This window comes from Haemaphysalis longicornis, unplaced genomic scaffold, assembly GCF_048455015.1.
Source record: "Haemaphysalis longicornis isolate Haplotype H1 unplaced genomic scaffold, Haemaphysalis longicornis Haplotype H1 scaffold_182, whole genome shotgun sequence".
NCBI lineage: Eukaryota > Metazoa > Arthropoda > Arachnida > Ixodida > Ixodidae > Haemaphysalis > Haemaphysalis longicornis.
Genome location: NW_027526284.1, coordinates 199,579 through 223,148, shown reverse-complemented (window position 1 = coordinate 223,148; position 23,570 = coordinate 199,579). Strand labels below are relative to the sequence as shown.

The 23,570-nt window shown below is 47.0% G+C and overlaps 1 protein-coding gene across 1 annotated transcript; it reads left to right on the top strand.

The window, feature by feature from the left end:
* Window positions 1-503: 503 nt before the first annotated feature.
* Window positions 504-23,254, top strand: LOC144166693 (glutamate receptor-like). Its single transcript, XM_077696209.1, has 9 exons — window positions 504-760; window positions 954-1,085; window positions 3,064-3,154; window positions 7,852-8,013; window positions 14,920-15,091; window positions 16,435-16,652; window positions 19,710-19,865; window positions 20,838-20,968; window positions 22,355-23,254. Exons 1-9 carry the CDS (start codon window positions 504-506, stop codon window positions 22,617-22,619), a joined length of 1,584 nt encoding a protein of 527 aa, XP_077552335.1. The 3' UTR covers window positions 22,620-23,254.
* The last annotated feature ends 316 nt before the right edge of the window (window positions 23,255-23,570 follow it).

Here is a 23,570-nt window from a genome sequence, read left to right as displayed (position 1 = left end):
CACAGGGTCCACTATGGCATGCATTTCAGTACGCTGTATTGCCATAAACCGTGTATTGTTTCTATTTCAGATGACGCTATAGACTTACTTTTTAATGATAGTGACTTTTTGTTCCCATGCAATTTTTACAGGGGAACATGCCAGTAAAGCGCTAAATTTAAACCTCAAATGTAAACGTGAAACTGTGGGCCTGTTCGATTTACGGGCGTCCTGGCAGCCCGCGGGCTGCCAGAAGCTTGCTTTCGGGCAGGATGTTGCGTCATGATTACGTTGTTCAAGCGCTTCGGGATACACCGGAAGCCGGAACCGAGCCCAGCTGCGACGAGCGCTACGGGGCAACTTTGTTTTCGGTCGCCTGCTACAGTTTCAGCGGCACAATGTCGGACGACGCAAGAAGTGCACTCGCTGCTCTCCCCGACACGTTGTTTGCGGACTGCCGTCATCTTGAAGATGAAGAGTACGATTGCGAAGCCGACGTTTTCAATGTGTGCGTCGTCCTCGCGATGGTTCAGCGGGAAGAACGGCACCGCGTACCCCTCTACGCGGAGAACGTTGTGCCGGCCTACCTGGAGTTCGAGTTCAGGAGACTGTTTCGCCTGTCGCGACGTACAGTGGCAGCCCTGGTCGCCGAATTTCAACCCTCCGAATTCTACCCCGAAGGCCTCCGAGGACGCCCCGAAATGCCTGCCCAGAAGACAGTTCTGATTGCCCTGTCGTACATCGGTACACAGTGTACCGAGTACATGATCGCGAATTCGACGTGAGCGAGTCATCTGTTCAAGCCGCAGTCTACGGAGTCATTTGATTTGTTTATTTCTATCAGCGGACGGGAAATATTCTGGCCCGACTGAGCAGTATTGGAGCTAAACAAGCGGGCGTTCCACACTCGTTCGTCGAGTAAGCGGAGGACTGCCGGACATGATCGGCGCGATTTATGGGTGCCGCATTTCTAGACCCTCGGAGTCCGAAGGGAGTTACTACAATCGCAAGAAGTTTTACTCCATCGTACTCCAGGGGATCTACAATGCGGACATAGTGTTCATCAACGTGTTCGCCGGCTTTCCTGGCAGCGCCGACTACGCAGAGTGCTGCGGGACAGCTTTTTTTCATTTCCGAAGGAATAAAGAAACTTTCATTCATGACGCGCAGAAACCAATGTACTCGCTTAGAACCCCTTACATTAAGTAATAAACACAGACATGCCTTTATCTAGAATTGCGACGCCGTCCTCGCCCACGAGCTGAAATAACCCCTCCATGTCTGCCAGAAGACGCACCGCAAATGACCCTTTAGGGGCGAATCATGTCATCTCACTTCTCGTTAAAAAAACACGGGTGTTGCAATGAGGAAGATCGACTGAAATGTGCGCGAAAGTGATTTTTCAGATCAAATAAATAAACTCCAAACAATCAAATCCGAAATAACAAAAAACATTCGTAATTTTATTTTGAAACTGGCCGTGCTGCTCTCCTTTTGTCGTCTTCTAGCAGCGTCGCCTGCTATCTGCCAGATCGGTGCCCGCTCGCCGCCAGACCACGAACGCCAGGGCGGCTCTGGCAACTTGCGGGGAGCCAGAAGTTGCCGACCCAGAAAAAATCGAAGACGTTCTGGCGCCGCCGGAAGTGACATTTTGGGCTGCCCGAGAAAAACGAATGACCGGCTCTCGCCCCTGGCAGCCCGCGGGCAGCCAGAAGTGGAAAATCGAACAGGCCTTGTGATGGTTCAATCGACGCCACAGGATCAGTCGGGAGGATGGTGCGAGGCAAACCGCATTTTGGAACGCAGTTTCCTGTTTTAAATGCAGAGCATTTCAGTAACTCACGATGTCACCCGCGTTGACGTCCGTAGTCGTAGTCCGCACCCCTCCCCCTACACTATATAAAAAAAATACTATCCGGCGCCTGGTTTCGATCCCTCGACCCTGCGGGCGGAACGCAATGTACATGGTGCTCTACCCACTGCGCCACAAAGCCGACACAGAATGGGAGGCTACGAACGCGCCTTATATCCTTGACTCATTCAAACTACGTCAAGAAGCTGCTGATACAACGCATTCACTACCACCAACTCCCCAAACACTAAACGTTAACGCAATACACCCACCCCCTATGCGACGCATTTACTCGAGTCCCCCTCGCGGGGAGATGGGCCCAATTTTTTGATGGAATGCCTGTTAATTGGCCGGAAACATTCAGAACATAGACTGCACACTCGATACTTAATCTCGCAAAGTAATTAGACAGCATTGAAAAACTATAGAGTCATAGTGTTATGCGGGACGCGCTGCTATGGCGTCATTTCTCTCACTGCCTACCCTCACACTTCCGCCATTCCGGGCAGCGTCGTCCCCCTCACACTTTCCCAAGACGCTTCTCATCCGTTCGTGGCTCATCCAAACCACGTGACATTTGCGCGGGAGGTTCAAACACGATTTGCAACTACATGCTGGCCGGCGGTGGCGACGCGCTGCGAGATAGCGGCAGATTAGCGGGCGCCGGCGTGCGTTCACTATTCACTTCCTGAGATGCAGCAGACGTGCGCCGAGGTCTAGAAGAATGCAGTTCGCGCTGCGCACAAATTTCGCATAAGGGAGTGCAGTAACCGTCAATGCTTTTTTCTCCCTTTCCTGGTATTGGCGTTCTTCGAGCGCTTGAATTACATCATTAAAGCTATTTAACCGCTATTGACCGGTTCCTTTCAGCTGCAGGTGTAAACGCATTCCGTAGCCACTTAAACAAAACCGCCACAAACACAAAGCAGAAACGGAAGGCTGATCTGCTGAGACAAGTACCTCACGCAGAACCGCTTTGTGCTGACGATATATCTAAAACCCTCACAGTGCTTGCATATCACAAGGCAATCGTTGCACATTCCCTTTTAAGAACAAGAACCTCCACTTTATATTAAAATTTATGAAACAAGCACAGTGTAATCCTTTCAGAAACAGGTCTTACAGATATGGTGGCTCCGAGATATATACCGGACTCACCAAAATGACATTCTTAGATGCCCGAGTACTTACGTCCTATCCAGAGTGTAGTCCTGTATTCGTCTTCTGCCCAGCTACTCCGTGTCTTTCGCCCCCGAGCGAACGCTGGGCATCCGCTACCCCAATGGATCCTGGAACGGCCTCATCGGTTCTCTGCAGAGAAATGTTAGTGTTACCATTAAGCAAAGCTGAAGCACCTCTGAAAACTACTGCGGCACGTACACTAAACCAGTACACTCTCTTGTCACCTCCCTCGTTGTTATTACCCAACTTTTGGTCAGCCGTGTTTAAGATAAGGTTAATCATAACGACAGTTTATTTTATTTATGGTAACTGACCGACAGCAACTAAAACAATGATTAGTAATGTGGATCACAGGTGAAGTGGGTAAAATAATATAAAAGAGGAAGGAATAATGTTAGCCAAGGCCAATTAAGGAGAACCAATGATTTATTAGAAAAGGTTTGCAATAATTAGTAAGACTGGTTTAGAGTGATTGAAAATGCATTAATGTAAAACAGTGTGAATTCAGGCCGAATGAAGGTAATTAAAGTGGTTTTGGGCGGGTGTGAGCAGCTTGGGTGCTCTGTCGACGGGTGGACGTATATGAAAAATGCTGGCAAAGTCGGGCTATTGTGGCTAGTAACCTCCCATGAATGCGCCAATTAACCATCGGCCCTCAGTCCCCAGCGGCTGCGAAGCAACTGACCACGGCGGCGGTCAGACCTGTGACGCAGCAGAGGGTGCTAAGAATCCCTGGATCCGGACAGGCCGCCAATGGAATCTGAACCTGGCAACGTTTAACGCGCGAACCTTATCTAGCGAAGCAAGTCTCGAGGTGTTGTTCGAGGAATTAGAGGGCATTAAATGGGATGTAATAGGGCTTAGCGAGGTTAGGAGGGCAGGCGAAGCCTTTACGGTGCTGGAAAATAGACACGTCCTATGTTACCGTGGTCTAGAGGACAGAAGAGAACTAGGAGTGGGATTTCTAGTCAATAAAAGCATAGCTGGCAACATAGACGAATACTATAGCATTAACGAAAGGGCAGCAGGTCCTGTAATTAGGCTCAATAAGAGGTACAAGCTCAAGGTGGTGCAGGGCTACGCGCCCACATCCAGCCACGACGACCAAGCAGTGGAACGCTTCTATGAAGATGTGGAATCGGCAATGGCTAAAGTAAAAACACAGTATACCGTAGTTATGGGGGACTTCAATGCTAAAGTAGGCAAGAATCAGGCTGGAGACAAGGCAGTTGGGAACTATGGTCTGGGCTGTAGAAATAGCAGGGGGGACCTACTAGTTGAGTTTGCAGAACGCAATAACCTGCGCATAATGAAGACCTTCTTCTGTAAACGGGAGAGTCGGAAGTGGACCTGGAGGAGCCCGAATGGGGAGCACAAAAATGAAATAGACTTCATATTATGCAATAACCCTGGCGTCGTGCAGGATGTGGAAGTGCTCGGAAGGGTAAGGTGTAGTGACCACCGTATGGTAAGATCTCGAATTAGGCTAGATTTGAGGAGGGACCGCAACAAGCTAGTACGAAAGAAGCTGACAAATGAGCTAACAGTAAGACGTAAAGTAGAATAATTCAGCATCGCGCTGCAGAACCGATAAACCCGCCCTTAACGAGGAAGCCGAGCTTACGACACAGGAAGCCAGCGACAACCTTACACGCATTATCACGGAGTGTGCAGTAGAAGTCGGGGGCACTATGGCTAGACAGGATACTGGTAAACTCTCACAGGAGACGAAAGATCTAATCAGGAAACGGCAAGCCATGAGAATCTCCACCGCAGCTGACAAAGTAGAACTAGCCGAGCTCTCGAAGTTAATCAATAGGCGTAAGACAGCTGACATACGGAAGTATAATATGGAGAGGATCAAATACCCTGTAAAGAACGGAGGTAGCGTGAAAGCAGTGAAGAGACGTCTTGGCGTGGGGAAACATCAGATGTATGCACTTAAGGATAAGCAAGGCAATGTCATCACAAATAGTGATAAAATAGTCACAGTGGCCGAGGAGTTCTATAGGAATCTGTACAGTAGCCGGGACAGACAGAATAATGCCGAACGAGACAGTAGTTCAGAGGAGATAGACATCCCACCAGTAACGACCGAAGAAGTAAGGAAGGCTTTGAAAGAAATAAAAGGGGGCAAAGCACCTCGTGAGGACCAGATAACAGCAGACATCTTGAAGGATGGCGGAGAAATTGTACTTGAAAAACTGGCAAACCTGTATACGCAATGCCTAATGACCGCAATGGTACCGGAATCTTGGAAGAACGCGAACATCATCCTAATCCATAAGAAAGGCGACATGAAGGACTTGAAAAATTACAGGCCGATCAGCTTACTGTCAGTCGTCTACAAGGTATTTACCAAGGTAATCGCTAACCGAATCTCTGCAACCTTAGATTTCAGTCAACCTAACGAAAACGCAGGGTTCCGTAAAGGTTATTCAACAATGGACCATATTCACACGATCAATCAGGTGATAGAGAAGTGCGCTGAGTGTACTGAACCCCTATATATAGTCTTCATAGATTATGAGAAAGCATTTGACTCGGTCGAAACCCTCGCAGTCATTCAGGCATTACGGAACCAGGGGGTAGATGAGCATTATGTAAGAATACTAGAGGATATCTACAATGGGTCTGCAGCTACCATCATCCTCCATAGGGAGAGCAGTAAAATACCTATAAAGAAGGGTGTCAGACAAGGAGACACAATCTCTCCAATGTTATTCACAGCATGCTTACAAGAAGTATTCAGAACGTTGGATTGGGAACAGGTGGGAGTAAGGGTTAATGGAGAATACCTCAGTAACCTCAGATTTGCTGATGACGTGGCCTTGCTTAGTAACTCGGGGGACGAATTGCAAAGCATGCTTTCCGCACTGGGCGAACAGAGTAGAACCGTGGGCCTGAAAATTAATATGCAGAAAACTAAAGTACTGATCAATAACCTCGAGACAGCACAGCAGTTTGAGATAGGTGGCGAGGCAGTGGAAGTGGTAAGCGAATATATCTACTTAGGCCAAGTTGTGACCCCAGATCCCAACCATGAGGCAGAGATAATTAGAAGGATCAGAATGGGGTGGGGTGCATATGGCAGACATTCTCAGATAATGAATAGCAGCCTACCATTGTCCCTAAAGAAGAAAGTGTATGACAGCTGCATCTTACCGGTACTCACCTACGGGGCAGAAACTTGGAGGCTCACTAAGAGGGTTCAACTTAAATTGAGAACGACTCAGCGGGCAATGGAGCGGAAAATGATAGGTGTAATATTAAGGGACAAGAAGAGAGCGGAGCGGGTCAGGGAGCAAACTGGTGTTAAAGACATATTAGTAGAAATTAAGAAGAAAAAATGGACGTGGGCAGGGCATGTAATGCGAAGGCAAGATAACCGCTGGTCATTAAGAGTAACAGAGTGGATCCCTAGAGAAGGCAAGCGTTGCAGGGGGCGGCAGAAAGTTAGATGGGCATATGAGATCAAGTAGTTTGCGGGGATAAATTTGTCACAGTTGGCACAGGACCGTGGTAATTGGAGAATAATGGGAGAGGCCTTTGCCCTGCAGTGGGCGTAGATAGGCTGGTGATGATGATGATGAAGTGGGCTATACTTAAAATATCTCACTGCGCGACAAACAACAAAAAAGGGCAGCATCTCCACTCCGTGGATGATGGCGACAGTGCGGAGTACGGGGACTCGAAGTGACATCCAAGTTGCGCCCCGAGTGACATCCGATTTGCGCCCTGACCCAACCGTCATTCGATTTGAACCGTGGGTTGCTCCTTGATTATTCCCTAAATAAAATTGCAACTCACGGTTGAAATAAAATTTCGCTTGATTTTCGCTTGGTGGTGGTGTGCGCACGGATGGACGCGGACGGACATTGTGAGGTCCTAAGGTACTCCGCACCGTTACAGGCGAGGGAGTAAGGCGTTTGACTCTCTGGCACTAACTCACGGCCGTAGCTCAGTGGGTGGGACGACTGTGACTAACTCTGTCTGGTCTACTAGACACAGGCTCGAATCCTGCCGGCGCCTGTGTGATTTTTTGCGATTATAAATGCTATGCGCACGGATGCGGACGGACATTGTGTGGTCGTAAAATGCTCCGCACCTAAAAAGAAAGACGAAACGACGAGCAGTGTCGCGTTGCCAAGCTTTTGACTATTTTGATACAAAGATGGCGTCCCGTCGAAGGTGGACGTGACTAGATATTGGCAGGCTTGCGCCCTCAACGCACCTAAGGAGACTTGAGTTCGCGAAAAACTTTGAAGTTGATCCGCAAGGCAGCTTGGGTATTTTTATCGGCCTTATATCTGTTGCTTAGGGAAATGTAGTCGCGTTTGCTTCTGTGAGCGAGCATTTACACCCGCGGAAATTTCTTGCTTCGTTAACCGAGTTCATTGCAGATTATATGCGAAACTAGCGTACCGAATTAAGTTTTCTCGCGTGCTCCCAATTGCGTACAATACATTTTATTGTCAACGCGCATAAAAAAACATTATGTGAAACGGCCTCCTTGTCGGCTCCTTTTGATGCTGCCTACCTTAACACATTTGCTTTACGTGCACTAGCAAACTGCGGCACCGGCCTGCTTTCGTGTTGTTACTGAGATTAGCTTTGTTTTCAATGCCTCACTGTCTCCCTTACTTTCTGCAATTTCCCTCCAAAGCGGAGAAATATTCGGTATACAATTCTTTAATAACATGGTGTTCAGCAAACCCACGTATCCTGTTCTGTTCGCAATTTTTAGTTTCCGCAGCTGTATTAGGAAAGCAATCCGCGTTGAAGGTAGCAGACTGCGCGGACTTGGGCAAGCACCCCACGCGCACTTGTTGGCGCAGGAAGGGGACTTCGCGCTGGGGCTCATGATTCCCACGAACTCACGCAACACCATCGGCCGTCCCACCACCGAGGTGTACATCGACGAGATCGCCATCCTGGCGGGACGTACGCGCACCCAGAGCGCCAACGTCTTCTCCTACGTTCTCACGTTTGACTGGCAGGTGAGCGATATATACATCCCAGCGGTTGATGTGAGGGTTATTATGGAGGAGCTTGATACTCGGGTCCATATGTTGGCCGCTTCTGATAATGACACCCAGGTCCCGCCCTTTTTAAAAGTGGACATACATCCATTGCTGCATGCTTGAACTGATGATGAAAGCGGAATAGCATCACTTGGCAGTGTATTCGTAAAGGGAAGTAGGGACACATTTAGCTGCGCTGTATTCGCATACGTTTGCGAGGATCTGCGACCTGCACTCAGTGGAGAATAAATCGTATTTGTTTGCTTCCCTACTACGCAAGCCTTTATTATGTTGTAGCATGATGGCTACAAGAAGATTCCGGATTTTTTTTTAATTTTCTTTACACGCTAAAAGTTCAGGGTACACTTGTCAGCGCATGTGCGTTTCTGTGTGTGCGTGCGTACGTGTTTGGGGAGTGTATATGTGCGTGAGTACGTGTGCGCCCACGTGTGTCTGCACAATTAACAAACACAAATTCATAACATAGCTGTTATAGCTGTTCCAACAGAAAGTCACAACAAACACGTGATTTTACCGCGAAGCTCTTATCCCTAGTTAGTCGGGAAATTTCCTGTCGTAAGCAAAAAATCCAGAAAGGATCCAGCAGCTGTCGCCTAAGACGCCGAGCGCCAGAGTCAGGTTAATCAGGCACACAGCATAGAGCTCAGTGTTTGTTTAAACAACTACAACAAAAGCATCGATACCGCATTAAGTATGATATATAAGCGCCTGTGAACAATGAACCCACCCCCCCCCCTCCACCACCACCACCTTGTATTCCTGGTAAAGATTATGTTCGCAGATAACTTTTAAGGACTAGACAGGACTAGTGTCACTAAATAGAGAAGTTCTAGACCCGTGCGCATGCGTCAGGCTAGGCAGGACTCAGCGTTTGCCGGAAGAGCAGCCGAGCGGAAGCGACAAGCCCGCCAAAACGACGAAAAACATTTCATACCCTCCACAATCAGCATTTGTAGTGGTTTAAGATAGCTTCGCTGAAGATCCACTTTCGCAGGACGGGACGGTGACCGTTTTTTTAACCCTCGAGCGAAATATAGGTGACAACATAAGTGGGAAATCAGCCTCAGGTGATTAGCCCTGGGGTAGAAACAAATACCTATCTGAGGTTTTACGAAAACGTGTGCAGTAAAAGATACTTTTTGCAGGCTTTCTTGGTTGTACAGTGCGCAACACCCTTGTCTATAACACTGAGTTAAACTTCCACTACGTACCTATCAAAACTGCGGACTCAAAGTTGTCAGAAAAAACGTTGAGGTCAAAATATATGGGCAAGACTTCAGAATGACACAATAGTTTTCTTGAAATGCTTTTGGCCGAGGCAAGATAAGGCTATAAGTACGAAACCTGTGTTATAGACAAGTGTGTTGCCCTCTGCACAATAATGTAAGGGGTGCAGGAGTATGAGTCAAACCTCAGGTAGCCATGTAGAGAAATCAATTTCAGATGCAATACAAATGCAGTACCCTTTATATTTTCTCGCTGTGCCAAACGCTCCTTATTACACATGGATCGTTTGCGTATATTTTCTTTTTAAGTGCGCAGCACTTTAGGGCTCGCCTTGTCGTCATAGCTCGCTCGCTGGACCCATGTAGAGCCCCACGGCGTTCCGTCGTAGCGGCTGTCGTCGCGGCGTTCCACAGAGGCTTCGAAAGCCAAGAGGTTTATATAGTCATAAGCGTTCTAAACTCGTGAACCACTGGTGCTTGCCATACATCTCCCCGTTGTTTAGCGCAAAGAAATCTGCAGGTACATCTCAGGCAAAACATACGTAATTATTCGGTAGCACCAGCGTTCATTTAGTTAGGAAACCACATTTTTAAAAATAAAGCACGAACTATAAAACACGGACAACAAAGAAGAACGACACCGGCACTAGTCCGTGTTTTAGAGTTCGGGCTTAATTTTCAGAAATGTATGTTCACCAACTAGCTGGACGCTTAATTTTACTTTAGTTAGGAACGCACGTTGCGTTGGTTTTTACAACAGCAAGCGAAAAAAAGTGGCAGTGCAACGCCGGCACGTGCGGGAGGAATAGCATGCACCAAGCGAACAGAACAACCGCTGGCACAGTTTCAGGCAGGGGACGCGCGAGCACTGAGAAGGCGGGAAATTTGAAATACGCTGGACAAACCTGCGCTTGTTTCATCAGGAGAGGAATGAGACAGGGCGGCGAAGAGCGTGATGGGTGGTAAAAGTGGGCGGATAACGGCGCCACAGCCCATTATGGCAAATCACTGCTCTGCAATTCCGACAGCTTTCACTTTGAGTAAAGCGGCTTCTTTTTGTTGAGCCTTTCTGTTTGCCACTTATTTATGATAACAATGTCTTAGTCATATTTTAAAGACGGTAGCCTTTCTTGGGCTACTTAAATCCAGAAAGTTTGGTCTGTCTGTCTGTCTGTCTGTCTGTCTGTCTGTCTGTCTGTCTGTCTGTCGGTTTGTCTGTCTGTCTGTCTGTCTGTCTGTCTGTCTGTCTGTCAGTCTGTCTGTCTGTCTGTCTGTCTGTCTGTCTGTCTGTCTGTCTGTCTGTCTGTCTGTCTGTGACTCGATGCAGCAACCCGGCCAAAGTGAAACGAGGTCTGCACAATAGTCTTATATACTCACACCAAAATCTAAACGTCTAGGTCCGATTTATATGTTAATACTAGTGAACATTATTGAACACGAACAAGACATTACGCAAAAATAAGAGAAAATTAGTACACAACGGATAATAACAGTGTTGCTTTATAAAAAAATTATAGATGCTTCATTTTTGCGAAATGAAATGCTACATCCACTGAACAAAAAAAAATCGCACTGTCGCCAGCTTTTGCCCGCGCCACTATAGCTTCTGGCGGCATTTTAAGAAATCAAGCGGCAACGGTTACGAAAGGTTCCACTAGAGCGGTTCCACGTTCGGCTTGGAACGCACGTGGAGCACGGCAACGCGGTTCAATAAACTTTAAAGTAGGGCGCCTCGATTCACGCGCGTCTCCGCCTTACGGCAGCGCTGGCATAAAGTCACCCGGCCTGGAGCAGTGCAACGCGGTAAATTCAAATTGACTTGAGCAAACCTTTAGCGTGTTTACTTTGGGAGTAGCGCGAAGCAAGAGTAAGAACATGAGAGGTGATCGGGAAAGCGAAGGGAGGCATTAACGTGGGAAATGTCGACATAGACTACCGTCTTTTGTCGACGTTTGCGACGAAAGGAGCAGATACCCGGCCAATTTTGTATTCATTTTCTACAACTGAGCCTCTCAATCAGCTAAAGCGACTACAATCTGTTGTACATATAAAAAGCTTTTTCTAGCTTCGCGATACGTTAGAGTCTAGGCAGGCGCCTTTTATGATGTCAGCCTGATAAACCTGGGCTACTCAGCCAATCGATATGCAAGCGCCATTACCAATATTATATTGCGAACCACTTTCTGTACGCGCCTCCCTAGTGCTTTTTCCTCGACCCGCTGTCATCTAGTTACTCATTAGACTCATGCGCGGAATGTTACACAGGCAAAAATGGCGTTAGAAGATTGCCGTACGCTCAATACCAGGAGGTGCACCTTCCCCGTCAACACTGGCAATTTGTAAATTACTCTCATACTGATGCTATTCTTCTCCGTTTTATTCATCTAGGAAAGACTTTTATTCACAAATTTCTTGAGTGCTATTACTAATTTTCGTATAATTTTACATCATGTAAGTTCTAGCAAGATTCGATACAGGGTTTTAAAACACTTCGAATTGGTAATGGAGTTTCCAGTTGAAGAGCAACCCGCTATTGATTCCTTGAGTCATTCAGACCTAAGCGTACAACTAGCGTACAATTGCACTAATTTGACAATTACAGTTTGTGCTTCACACTGGCGGTAGTGGGCGCGCACGCGCTCTGGCAGATGATGGATGGCCCACGCGGCCAAGCGTCAACGGAAAGTCAAAACGGCCACAGCCGCTCTGACGTGACTGAATAAACTATTTCAAAGACTACCAATAGCTTTCGGGTTCAAACTGCCCAACACTCCAAAGCCGAATCTTTTCAAACCCCCATCTTAAGCTGTACAAGCGTAGATGATCTCTGTCTTTCCTTGCGGCGGCGCTTAGAACGTTGTGACTAGCCTCGCTCTCTAAGCTGATATTCAGTTGTGGGAAGGCATAAAAGATGAATGCAGCAGCTGCATTTCAAAACGCTTTTTTGGTGACGATGTAACACACCCGCATCGTTCAACCTGATTCACAACGACGATGTCTTCTGCGAATTTTATGCTTAAAAGCATAAAACCTACAGCAGTATACACGGTGTTTCAGTGAACACTTTCACAAATTCCTGAAGGTAGGCGTTTTAGGAAAATAGAAATTCTCATAAGGAACAAGCTATCAGGTTCGGCGGACGTCAGCAGTTATGAGAAACATGCGAATTACATAGGTAATTCACTAAATCGGTCTAATGAACTTTTTAATTAGCGAAGTTTGGTGGTTATTGCCATGGCGAGTTTGTAGCCACGGAGACGACGATAAACAATCCGTTTTTAAAGCAAAGAAAAATACACTCTGTAGAGCCCTGCAGCCCGCCAAAATCAAGTATTTTCCCCCATGAAACCGAAACGCAGCGCACATGGTCCGCCAGAAGTCTAGCCACTGATGACGTCTTGCAGTGACTCTGTCGCCCAATTCAAGAAGGCTCAGGTGATTCCCCACGCTAGGGAATCAGCTGATATCAACGCCATCGCCTCCTGTATTTTTTAATAATCATCGCTCACCTTATACCACGGCTAGCGTTATTTTTTCTTTCGTTGGTAGGCGCAAAAAAGAGGCTAGCCATTGCCCACAACACGGTCACCCGTTCCGGGAGCCCTAGCGGGCATTGGCGACAGTTTTGCTTTTCTTTTTAAATACGATAGTCTTCCTTGGGCTACTTAAACCCAGAAATTTTGGTCTGTCTGTATGTCTGTATGTCTGTCTGTCTGCCGGTCTGTCTGTAACTCGATTCAGTCACCCGGCCAAAGTAAAATGCTTACTGTTCAATAGTCATATACTCCCAGCCAACAATAAACGTCCAAGCCCGATTTATATGTTGATATTTGTCAACTGTGTTGAACAAGAACAAGACATTACGCAAATATAAGACAGGAAATTAGTATACAAGGGATATTTGCAGTGTTCCTTTATTAAAAAAATCGTGGATGCTTGGTTTTTCGATAACAAATGATATTCTACATCTACTGCAGAAAACCGCCGCCTCCTGGCGGCATATGGAAAATCACGCGGCAACAGCAACGAAAGGTTCCACTAGCTAGGTTCCACGTTCTGTTTGGAACGCACGTAGAGCACGGCCACACGGTTCTATAAACATTCTAGTCGGCCGCCTCCATTCACGCGCATCTCCGGCGTACTGCAGCGCTGGCATCGAGGAACCCGGCCTGTAGCAGTGGAACGCGGTAAATTCAAATCGCCTTGCGCAAACCTTTAGTGTGTTTACCTTGGGATGATCGCGACAGTACAGGAACAGCATGAGAGGTGAGCGGGAAAGCAAAGGGGGGAATTTCCGTGGCAAATGTCTACAAAGACTACCGTCTTTTGGCGACATTTGCAATGAAAGGAGCAGATACGCGGCCAATTTTTTTTTATTGTCTCGACCACATCTGACGTGGCTACCATACGTGCAAGATGTGAAACGTCACCATGCGTTTATTTTTTTTTCGTTAGGTTTATCTGCTGTTCGTTTATAATCGCTGCGTTTTACAAAGCGCATCAGAGAAAGGAAAGGTTCGTTTACTGGGCGAGGAGGGCTTTCGCGGCTGTGGCTGCATGCTGAGCCTTCCTAGCTAGGGAAAATTGCACTTACATTTCGAATTGGCCGCCACATTCATTGAAACACGTCACCAGCCGACGTTGCGTTCGCTCAAGACTTCCAACGCTCCTCGAGCGCCGAGTTTTGTTTTTGTAGCGCGAGGAAAGATTCCTCGCGCTTTAAGATACACGGCTTTAAACACCGACTTTTTCGTTGTTTTAAAGACAGATATAAAATCGTCTTCTCCTGGGCTACAAAATCACCATTAACAATAACCACCAAACTCCGCTAATTATGAAGTTGATTAGTAGAGTTTAATTACCCACCTGACTAATGTGCACACCCTTGATACTATCTGGCGTCCGCCGCAGCTAGCAATCTCCATCTGAAGAGGGTGTCTTCTTTTCTCGAAGAGCCTATTTTTAAGAATTTTTGATAGTGTTTGCTGAAACACCCTGTATGTGACTAAAGGCACATTATAGAAGCAAAGTTTAGGCATGGAAGCATGAAAACACAAATTTATTGAATTCCTGCGGAATAGACGCGTGATCCGTAATACGTAGGCCACCAAATTGAGGGCTCTCATAAAAGATATTTCTGTGTTTTATATAGACCCTTCAGGGTTTCTCAGTTTGATTTGTTGTGTTGCCGTTTTGACTATTCGATCTCCCGGCTTATTATAGTGCCGGGAGGAATATGTGTTTCAAATATAACTTGCGTTGACTTAAATTTCACCTATTTTGTTTTGTATCGCATATCTTTGTGCTAGCCTTTGCTTCCATTTCACGCCATATTTACCATGTTCACACCCAGAAAATGCCAATGCCGGGCTTTGGGTGTTAAATATAACACAACAAAATGTGTGTCTCCTGAGCTTTTATAACTACGATAGTACTTTCGTTCCAAAAAGAGCTAATGGCAGCCATTAAATAATATTTTCACGTGAATAAAGACTATGTTTATCGACTCTTTCAAAGCCGAGTCCTTCCTGAAGCAGTAAAAAAAAAACTACATTCTTTACCGCGATGCCAAAAAGCTATTTACGTTTCGTGCAAGATGCCCCTCGCCTGATCTCTGTCGCTGATCTCCGTGCAGGTGTGGGTATGCGTGGTTTTCGCCATGCTTGTTCTCTCGCTCCTCTCGTCTTGGCTTGACGGCGTCTACGAAAATATGCGCTGGCGCGTGGGAACCAAGCGGAGCCGCCGCAGTTTCGCCGAGCGCTTTGCAGGTCACATGTGGGAGTACTTCGAAAACCTGCTCGGAAAAGGTGAGGAACGACAAGTTTCGTGTGACACTGGGAACAAACTAAACAGGGGAGGAAACATGATGGCGAAGACCGGAGCGAAGACCGGAGCATCCATTTATGACGTTCTGAAGCGCGCGCCTCTGACCGTAATCATCCAGGCTTAATTCTTACACTGATACAGGCGTTTTGATTAGACTTCTTTCTCTGAGCTTCATATTAATGTATGCTCATACTCTCGGTTAGTCCGCTTGTAGCGAATACCTTACGACGTTTGAGGCTTCTCCTCCATTCCCAACTGAAACTTACTCTGACATGAAGCTGGGCTGTTCCCTTCTGTTGAGGGCTTTAGAAAAGCAAAAAATGTAGCTCAATTGCCTCCGCGATGGACCCTGAAAAGCCAACATTTAGGATGACTTATGGCATCTTCGGCTATCCGATTGCGCCAGAGAAAACGTAAACAACCATGACAGTGATCAGTTAACTTGTAGATAAAGTTGCCTTCCCAGGCCACTGTCACTGTCGACACCGAACCAAGAGGTTCATAAACAGGGGGTGTTTTGAATGTCCACCTTTTCCTTTACCTTATTGGCCTCTACAGCACATACTACAGCGTTAAATAAGTAATCTTCATTTCGTGTATACTTTCGGCGTTTGTATCACCGATTCTATGCATCATAGTCTGTTCAAATTATGTTCCCTGTGAGTTTGGCAATAAAGAGCCCGAAACGATTTGAGAATGTAGATTTGTTTTCATCTTATGAGAGCATTCCAAGGTATACAGGAAATGTCTTGTTCAGCTTTATCTGAAGTACTCCGGCGCGATCCGTTTACGGGCTGGTCATTTGGAAAGAAAAATGAGAGGATACCATAAGAGACCTTGAAGCAGGGGATGTGAGTGCCGAACCTACTAGCAATTCCGTGATGCTCAGCAAGGTCCCGGAGCTCGATGTCTGCTAGGCAGACAGGAAGCCGAACAACCGGAGCATGACGTGGGCTGTGGCAGCCACCGCTTGAGGCTTCTGTGCCTCCACCTTTCAACTTCATAGCACTCTAGGTTAACAGCTTAAGTGTGGTAATTTGGAGCCCACGGTGTCGCTTCTCATCGTCACCATGAATGCTCAAGGTGTCCTAACCTGAGAGGAAGGTCTAAACGCAGATGCTTAAGTTTTGTCTTAATCGAATGGGATGGGAATGCAGTTGACGGAATATTACGTAGAGGTATTATACTATACAATAAGTACTTTTAAAAGGCACATCTTTACGAGATACGCATTCAGAGGCCCATGGCGTCTGCACCATGGTCAGCCCTTGCGTATTACATTTATCGTACAAACATGGTCATTTCTGACCGTATGGGTGCGCAGGCTCTTCGGTCACCGACACTCGACAGGCCGCTCGTGTGGTGAGCGCCTTCTGGTGGCTGTCCGTGACGGTGCTGGTGTTCGCTTTCGCTGGCCAGATGCGCGCCTGTCTCATGGTAAAATCTCAGGAAGCCGTCATCCGGAATGTCCAGGACCTGGCCCGCCGGTCAGCTGTCAGGCCCTACACGCTGGCAGGGTCCATCCTCACGGCCATCCTCAGGGTACGCAATCACCACGCAATCATTGTAAATAAGAAATATTTTCCCGATATTCACCTACTGGACAATAGCCTGCATAATACACCGTTGCGTTGCGCGGTCTCCAACTTTGAAGCTTCTCCACAGCGTCTGTACGATGCACGGTGGGGGAATGTGGTACGATGAAACCCTATCGTCTGCCCTCGCTGCCGCATTTTCGCTACACGCCGCTGATATACGCTTTCTTTCCCGGCGTGCTAATTAATTTTATATGTCTGTGTAGATTTGTGGGCGTGCGTGGATGTGTTTTGGTGGGTCAGGAAGCAATCACAAAGAACACAAAGTTCCAGTGCAGAATTTGTAGGACACCTAATTCCTACTTAGGGTATGGGGAATGTAACAAAAATTGTGCTTAGTGTAACACCAGCATCCAAAACCGAAAGAAGCTGCCATGAAGTCCAATTACCCGAAACGCTGCCGCATATCACATGCAGTTTGAAACTCTAACTACAAAAGAATGCGGAGATATAATGTAGGCCAGTCGCGTAAAGCATGAAAAAACCAGTGGGAAAACAATACGGATGCGGGAGACCTCTACTGTTATCAAATTGAGCTTGGCGCGTGTAACTTTCGTCACAGCGGAAATTCGATTTTCTGGCCCCGGCTAATCTGTCCCACTGGCATATCTTCGCGCTGAATAAAACCCGAACATATATTCTGCTGTGACCACTATAAAGACGGCGTGGGAGGAACTCATAGGTTGCGAATGTCATACCCTCGACCTCGACTGCCGCAGAAGAAACGATCTGCAGCTTGCGACCATAGTGGGCCTGTTGCGCCTCATGTTGCAGAATTGCCGCAACGGTTGCTACTCTGGGATGAATAACCCTGTATGAAAGTGACTAAATAAAGTGGGGCTAAAGATTAACAGTTAAAGCTAATATGTGCCAACTGGCCGAAAAGATCTCTGCGCTACGTCTGTACAAGCACCCAACCTCGATGACGGGCCACGGCAGGATTTTATTCTAAAGGGCCTGGGGGACGGGAGGGGCGGACTGGGGAAACAAGAGGTAGGGAAAACACCAAAACAGGACTCAAACAAAAGCAATAAAAGAAAAAAATATTAATCAAATAATGCATGCTGTTCGGAAAACAAACTCCTGGACTCTGTAGACATTAACTACCGTTCGCTTGGTTCATTTTGATTGATAGTAGGGTTTAAGGTGCCGACGCAACGCAGGCGATGAGTCACGCCGTAGTGGTGGGCTCCGGTTTAATTTTGACCACCTGGGGATCTTTGACGTGCGCCGAAATCTCGCACACACGGGCGTTCTTGCTTTTCGCCTCCATCAGAAAAGCGGCCGCCGCGGCCGGAAATTGAACCCGCGTCGTCGTGCTCAGCAGCACAAGCCTTAGCCACTGAGCCACAGCGGCGGGTCTCTTGGTTCATTTTTCTTTTACTGCTATAGCAATAGCGGCTCCATACGCGAAAATCCGGGGTCGACGAAAATGAGCTATTACTACGATATGGGTGGGTAATGCATAGAAGCATAGAAGCACAAGTATAGCATAGAAAAATGCGAACCCGGTGCCCACAGAGCAGAGTGCGAGAATGAATCAGCTACAACACGATATATTCTTGGCTTCACTAAATAAAGGTGTATTTGAAACGAAGGCGTTGTGGGCTTCGACGAAGGAGCTTGTGTTAGAAACAGTCTAGTCCTGCAATGAGCGGCCACGACGGCGGGGTAAAAACTCCGCCTGTGGATTGAGCAGCGCCATCTCTTAGCCATTCATAGAGGTAAACTACTTTAGGAGGGAGCGTCACCTAATAATCCTGAAGCTTTTTCATAAAAAGTAAAATAGAAAAACTCTTGGTAAGTACACCCCATAACGTCACAGGCAACCGGCAGCTCTTTTCGCGTCACGCTGCCGCCCGTCCGTGCTGCGTGCGTGTGCGTTTGCTTCCAAGCCGGCAGGGCATCGCGCATGCAATCTCAACTGATAAGGTGGACCAGCAGAGTAATTGGGCAGATTGTTCGAATCTTTTCGTACCGCTGTGCAGTCGTGCAAATGTGCAGCTGACGGAGGACAACATCCGCGGCTTATATTTGACGAAATACAGTACAATTGTATCTGTTCATCAACATTATCTGGTGACCTGGTTATAGAAACTTTTTATTATGCCTACTTACAAATTTCGTGGTTCTGCACCGTTTGTTTTTGAACCGCTGAAGTAAACGAAAACGTACCAAAAAAGTCATTGCGAAAATGTGCAACATAAAACACGCTACAACACCGAGCAAGAACACCGAGAAAATGAATGTACGCGAGGGCGCACGCTGGCGAAACAAAATATTGTCGCGCTTCTAGACCACTCATATGTGATAGGACCATGTCGTTACACCACTTCGAAGGGAAGGTGGCGTGATATCTTCCAGAAAAATGTCAAACGTCGTCGTCGCCGCAAACCTGGCGAATACCACGTATCGTACGCCCGCTCGGTGCGTGTGGAAGTTTACAGCCGCGCATCGAGCGATAGAACACCACAAGTGGAATTTAGCTCGCATCTGTACTTGCTGTGGCGCATGCGATCTAGCTCTCGCCTCACTTTGGTCAGAAATACCTCCACGGTCCGGGGCTGGGAGCGCAGCGCTGGTGAAAAGTGTCGTATACGGCGCCTTCGTCGAAGATGCTCCGGTAACGTTAACGGCCTCCTAGAGCTACTAAATGAGCCTCGGGCTGGGGGTGCTCCCAGAATGCAGTGCGCCGGAAGAGCTCGCGAGAGAAGAGTGCGCCGTCAGAGAAGGTTGGCGTGCGGAGGCTGGCCGCCTGATGTCACGCTACCCCTACCGTTTCTCTCCGCCATGTAGCCACAGGAACATCACGGCGGACGATGCTACCACAGAGTTGCATTCCCAAAAAGTAGCGCATATCCAGTGTAACTACCTGACAGCTCTTTATAAGTACGAAAGTATGCAGCTGTTTCGAGTTATTCCGTTGTCGGCATACCAATATCTCCATCCATTGTTAATGGCTTTTCGCGCTGTTACTAATAAAGGAAAAATGCACGCTCTGCAGGACTCACGGAACCCCGCTTACCTCAATGTGTACCAGCGTATCTTGCGGTATGGTGGTCAGACCGAACTGCACCACATCTACGGACCGGCGATCCTGGAGCAAGTAGTCCGTGGAAAGGCAGTCGTCATTGCGGACAGAGGGTCCTTCACTTACAAGGTTTGTACAGCTACCGACATCTTCTGACCCGTCGGAGGCGTAGTTGCGCAGTGCCGTAATTAGTTTATCTCGCGTTGCAGGAAGCGAAACGCTCGACTAAATAGAGAACTAACTAGCGTTTAAATCCTACGCAGGAACTACTTTGCAACGCAGCCATTTTGAGAAATGTACACTAATCGCTCATCCCAGATTGCAAGTGCCAACATGCAGCAAAACCGTATTGGGCTATTACAAAATGCTGTTAATAAAAGAACGAAAGGCCTGCATAGTCGACTCTTACATGCCAAAAAATTTGCATTTAAGGCCGTTTATATTGCCCTGAATGATCCTTGTCCTGGAAATTGTATTGTGTGTGGTACTGAAGCTAACTTCGAAGAGAATCGGGGTATAACCTTTCTTAGGGTGACCTATTCCTTATGAACATTTTTAAGAAAATTTGAAGCTCCTTCAAAATTTGATACCTAACTTGTCCTATTGCCCCCGTCAACTTGTCTTCCTAGCACCGCATTGAATTGGAAGACTTAAGATAACTTTAAAGGAGTCACCTTTAAAGAATATGGTAATTGGCAGCGTTCCCTGTATAGGCACATGCGATGTTCTGGGGGCAAGCATAGCGAGAGCGTGGAAGTGCAAGTTCGTGCTGGCTCACATCAGGTGCATTCGACACAAGCTAGAAGTTGCGGTAATAAAACCGGCGATGTAACAGCTCCATTAAAATGAGACATTTGCAGCGCATATGGATGCAGTTACCTGTTCATTTTCATCCACACTTCTTCGGCTCAAAAGTAGGATTGTGTAGCAAAGAAGAGGAATACAATCCTCAAGATCCACTTGTAAGAATAATTGGTCGCTGGTTTGCGATGCATGAATTTAGTATTCCGTCCATTAAGAGCGTTTGAGCGTTTTGCAGTCGCTTCGAAGACTTCTGTTGAAATCAATGAGAACCTCTGAAGACGCGTAATTGATGTGCAGGTGGCGAGCACGTGCCGCAACTACACTGACGGCGAGTTCTACATCGCGGCCGAGCCCATCCTCAAGTTCCGCTTCGTCATGTACCTCAGCAAGACCCTGGATGAAGGTCTCCACAGGGGCATCAACCAGCGGTACGCGGTAACCTTCGCGTGGCCTGTATGTCGCGTGTTTGAACTCGTCCCCCTCTCGAACACCTGCCAAAACCTGGCGCCTCGTGTGTACGTCCGTTATACAATTTTACATTGGAAAATGCTGCCATCATAATAAGAAACAAATAAGCGCTCAATAAAAATATTCAGCGCCTATTTCAAATATCAAATACACGGGCGCTTTCGCTTTGCGCCTCTACCAGAAAAGCGGCCGCTGCGGCCGGGAAACTAACGCGCGTCCTTGGGATCAGGAGCACGCCTTAGCCAGTCAGCCACCGCGGCGGGTTCAATAAACATCGCGGGAAAATTTACGGAAACTTTCAGTGGTATTGCGCAGTTATAGCACTGCTGGTATTGTTGCGTTTTTTAAGTCCACGTATTATTATTATCCATTGAAGACTTGTTACAGGTTCTTGTTAAACAAACCAAACACCTTAATTCGTTAATTGCGTTACCGCACTGTGTTCTTCTGAGACAGTGCTCAATAGTTTTCGGACTTACTGAGAATTGGTTCTACCCACCTCGCAACACTTTCCACAGGTTCTGCAGACAAATAGAGGAAGAAAGCTCAATGCGTACATTACGATATGCATTTGCTGTCGTTGAAGAAAATTTATTGGTATTTATGCGACCAACTCACCTAAGGGATGCGGAAATATGATGTTTACAGTTTATTTGACTCTCAAAAAGTTGCAAGTGTCAACAGTGCTAACAATATAATGTGCAGGGGAATAAAAGTCGCATAAATATAGAATAACGGGGGCTATGTAGCAAAACGACCATTTCATCCAGATACGAAGGACGCCATACGTGCTTCGCATAGGGAGGCTGCGGTGTTGGGCCTTGAACGTTTTGCTCGCGAGAGTAGGGTGGGACACGTCTTTTACGTCACACACTGTTTAAAACTAAATACTTGGTATTACCCAATTTGCAACTCTACAGCCATTACATACCTTCCCAACACCCTGCTAGAATTCGAAGGTATTCGCTAGGTAACTGTCCTCTTCCCTACACCCAGTGGGTTTAAGACTATGGATATAAATGTTGCAACGTCAGGAAAATGAGCACCTTTCACTACCACAATGACGCCTATACAACACCTATTCAGAAGGATTAGCGAAAAAGTTTTTTTTTTCTCAGAAATAAACATGAACCTCGCAAGACCAACGTCAAAAGGCAGTATCATCTAACGATCACACACCCCTCGTGGCAAAGAGGGGTAAAGATAATGTGAAAAAGGGCTAAAGGCTGGCACCTCTTATTGTGCACTTTCATTCATATACAAATTCAGAATTTGCACAAAGTGCGCTGTTCTGCCATACGGCACGAGCGCGCCAGCCGTATAGGAACTCTCTCTTTCTGTCGCAGACTGGTGTGGCTGCGCGAGATGGGCATTATCGATCGCTGGATTGCAAAAATGCTTGGCAACTGGGACCACTGCCGGCGTGACGGGAACCGCGTCACGCTCTCCTTCGAGGACACATACGCCATCTTCGTCATGTGGGCCCTCCTGGTGGCCGCCTCTCTCGTCGCCCTCTTCGCCGAGAAGTTTCACTACGCCTGCACCGCCCAAAAGACCGCCGGCATGCAGGCTACTAAGGGGGCTGCTAGAAAGGTGTTACGGGTGGAATGAAAGATGCGCGCTGGTTTGGAGCATGATGTTTGTTGCACACTAGCCTTAGCAACGGAAGCATGAACTTGAGAAAAGTAACCTTAGCTCAGAGGTGTTGAGAGTGTCATTCAGGTAAAGAGCTCTCAACTGTACGGCACTACCCCGATGGAGCAAAAGCGACACGTCCTTCGTTCTGCCGCTTTTGTTCTTCCCTTCTGTGCATTGCCTTGAGCCACTTGAACCAGTTAGCCTAGCCCGCAGCTATCACGTTTAGAGCGGTCTGCCCTCGCCCACACTGTGTGATCAATGTGAGCACGTAATTTCGAACAAGACACTCAGGGAGGCAAGAATGTCGTCTGAAGCCACCCGTGTTGAAGCGGGAACCGTGAACCGAAGACAACGAGCCATTTTTGGGCAGTTGCTCAGCTACGCAAGACAGAGTAAACCAAAGTGTCTCCACAGCAACCTGAAAAATTTATTACTGCGGAATTTCCTCTCGGCTTATAAAAAAATCATTGATATCAACAGAACTACTGATAAATATTCTGATTATTTTCAATGCATTATTGCTTCTAAAACACGTATTGCGAATGATCTTATCCAGAATACGTCACTTTTCCTAATGAGAAACTATAAAAAGTCCCAATAAAACTTACTACGCATTGAAAGATGCACATTGTAAGGGTGATTCTTTTCTATGTTATATTGTACGGGAATTCCCAAACACATATAGCTATGACTCGTTTGTTTACAGACGAAGATTTCAATGTGATTTTAGTGAGAAGGTTCATGTTTGAAATATTATCAGCGAATCAGTAAATTAAAAGTGTGCTTTGCTGTTTCTGATGAAGCGTTTGCTGTCTTATCTGCAGAAAAATCATTTTGTACCTTACGACGCCCGAGTAATGTGTACGATACAAGAATTAGCCTTAAATTTGAAAGTGGAGAGGTACACTTTCGTTTTCACGCGTT

Excerpts from the sequence above, each read along its gene's own strand:
- LOC144166693 (XM_077696209.1), top strand. The coding sequence starts at position 504 with ATGGTTCAGCGGGAAGAACGGCACCGCGTACCCCTCTACGCGGAGAAC. Across the intron at positions 15,092-16,434 it reads CGAAAACCTGCTCGGAAAAG|GCTCTTCGGTCACCGACACT; the intron begins GTGAGGAACGAC and ends ATGGGTGCGCAG. Across the intron at positions 20,969-22,354 it reads CACAGGGGCATCAACCAGCG|ACTGGTGTGGCTGCGCGAGA; the intron begins GTACGCGGTAAC and ends TTTCTGTCGCAG.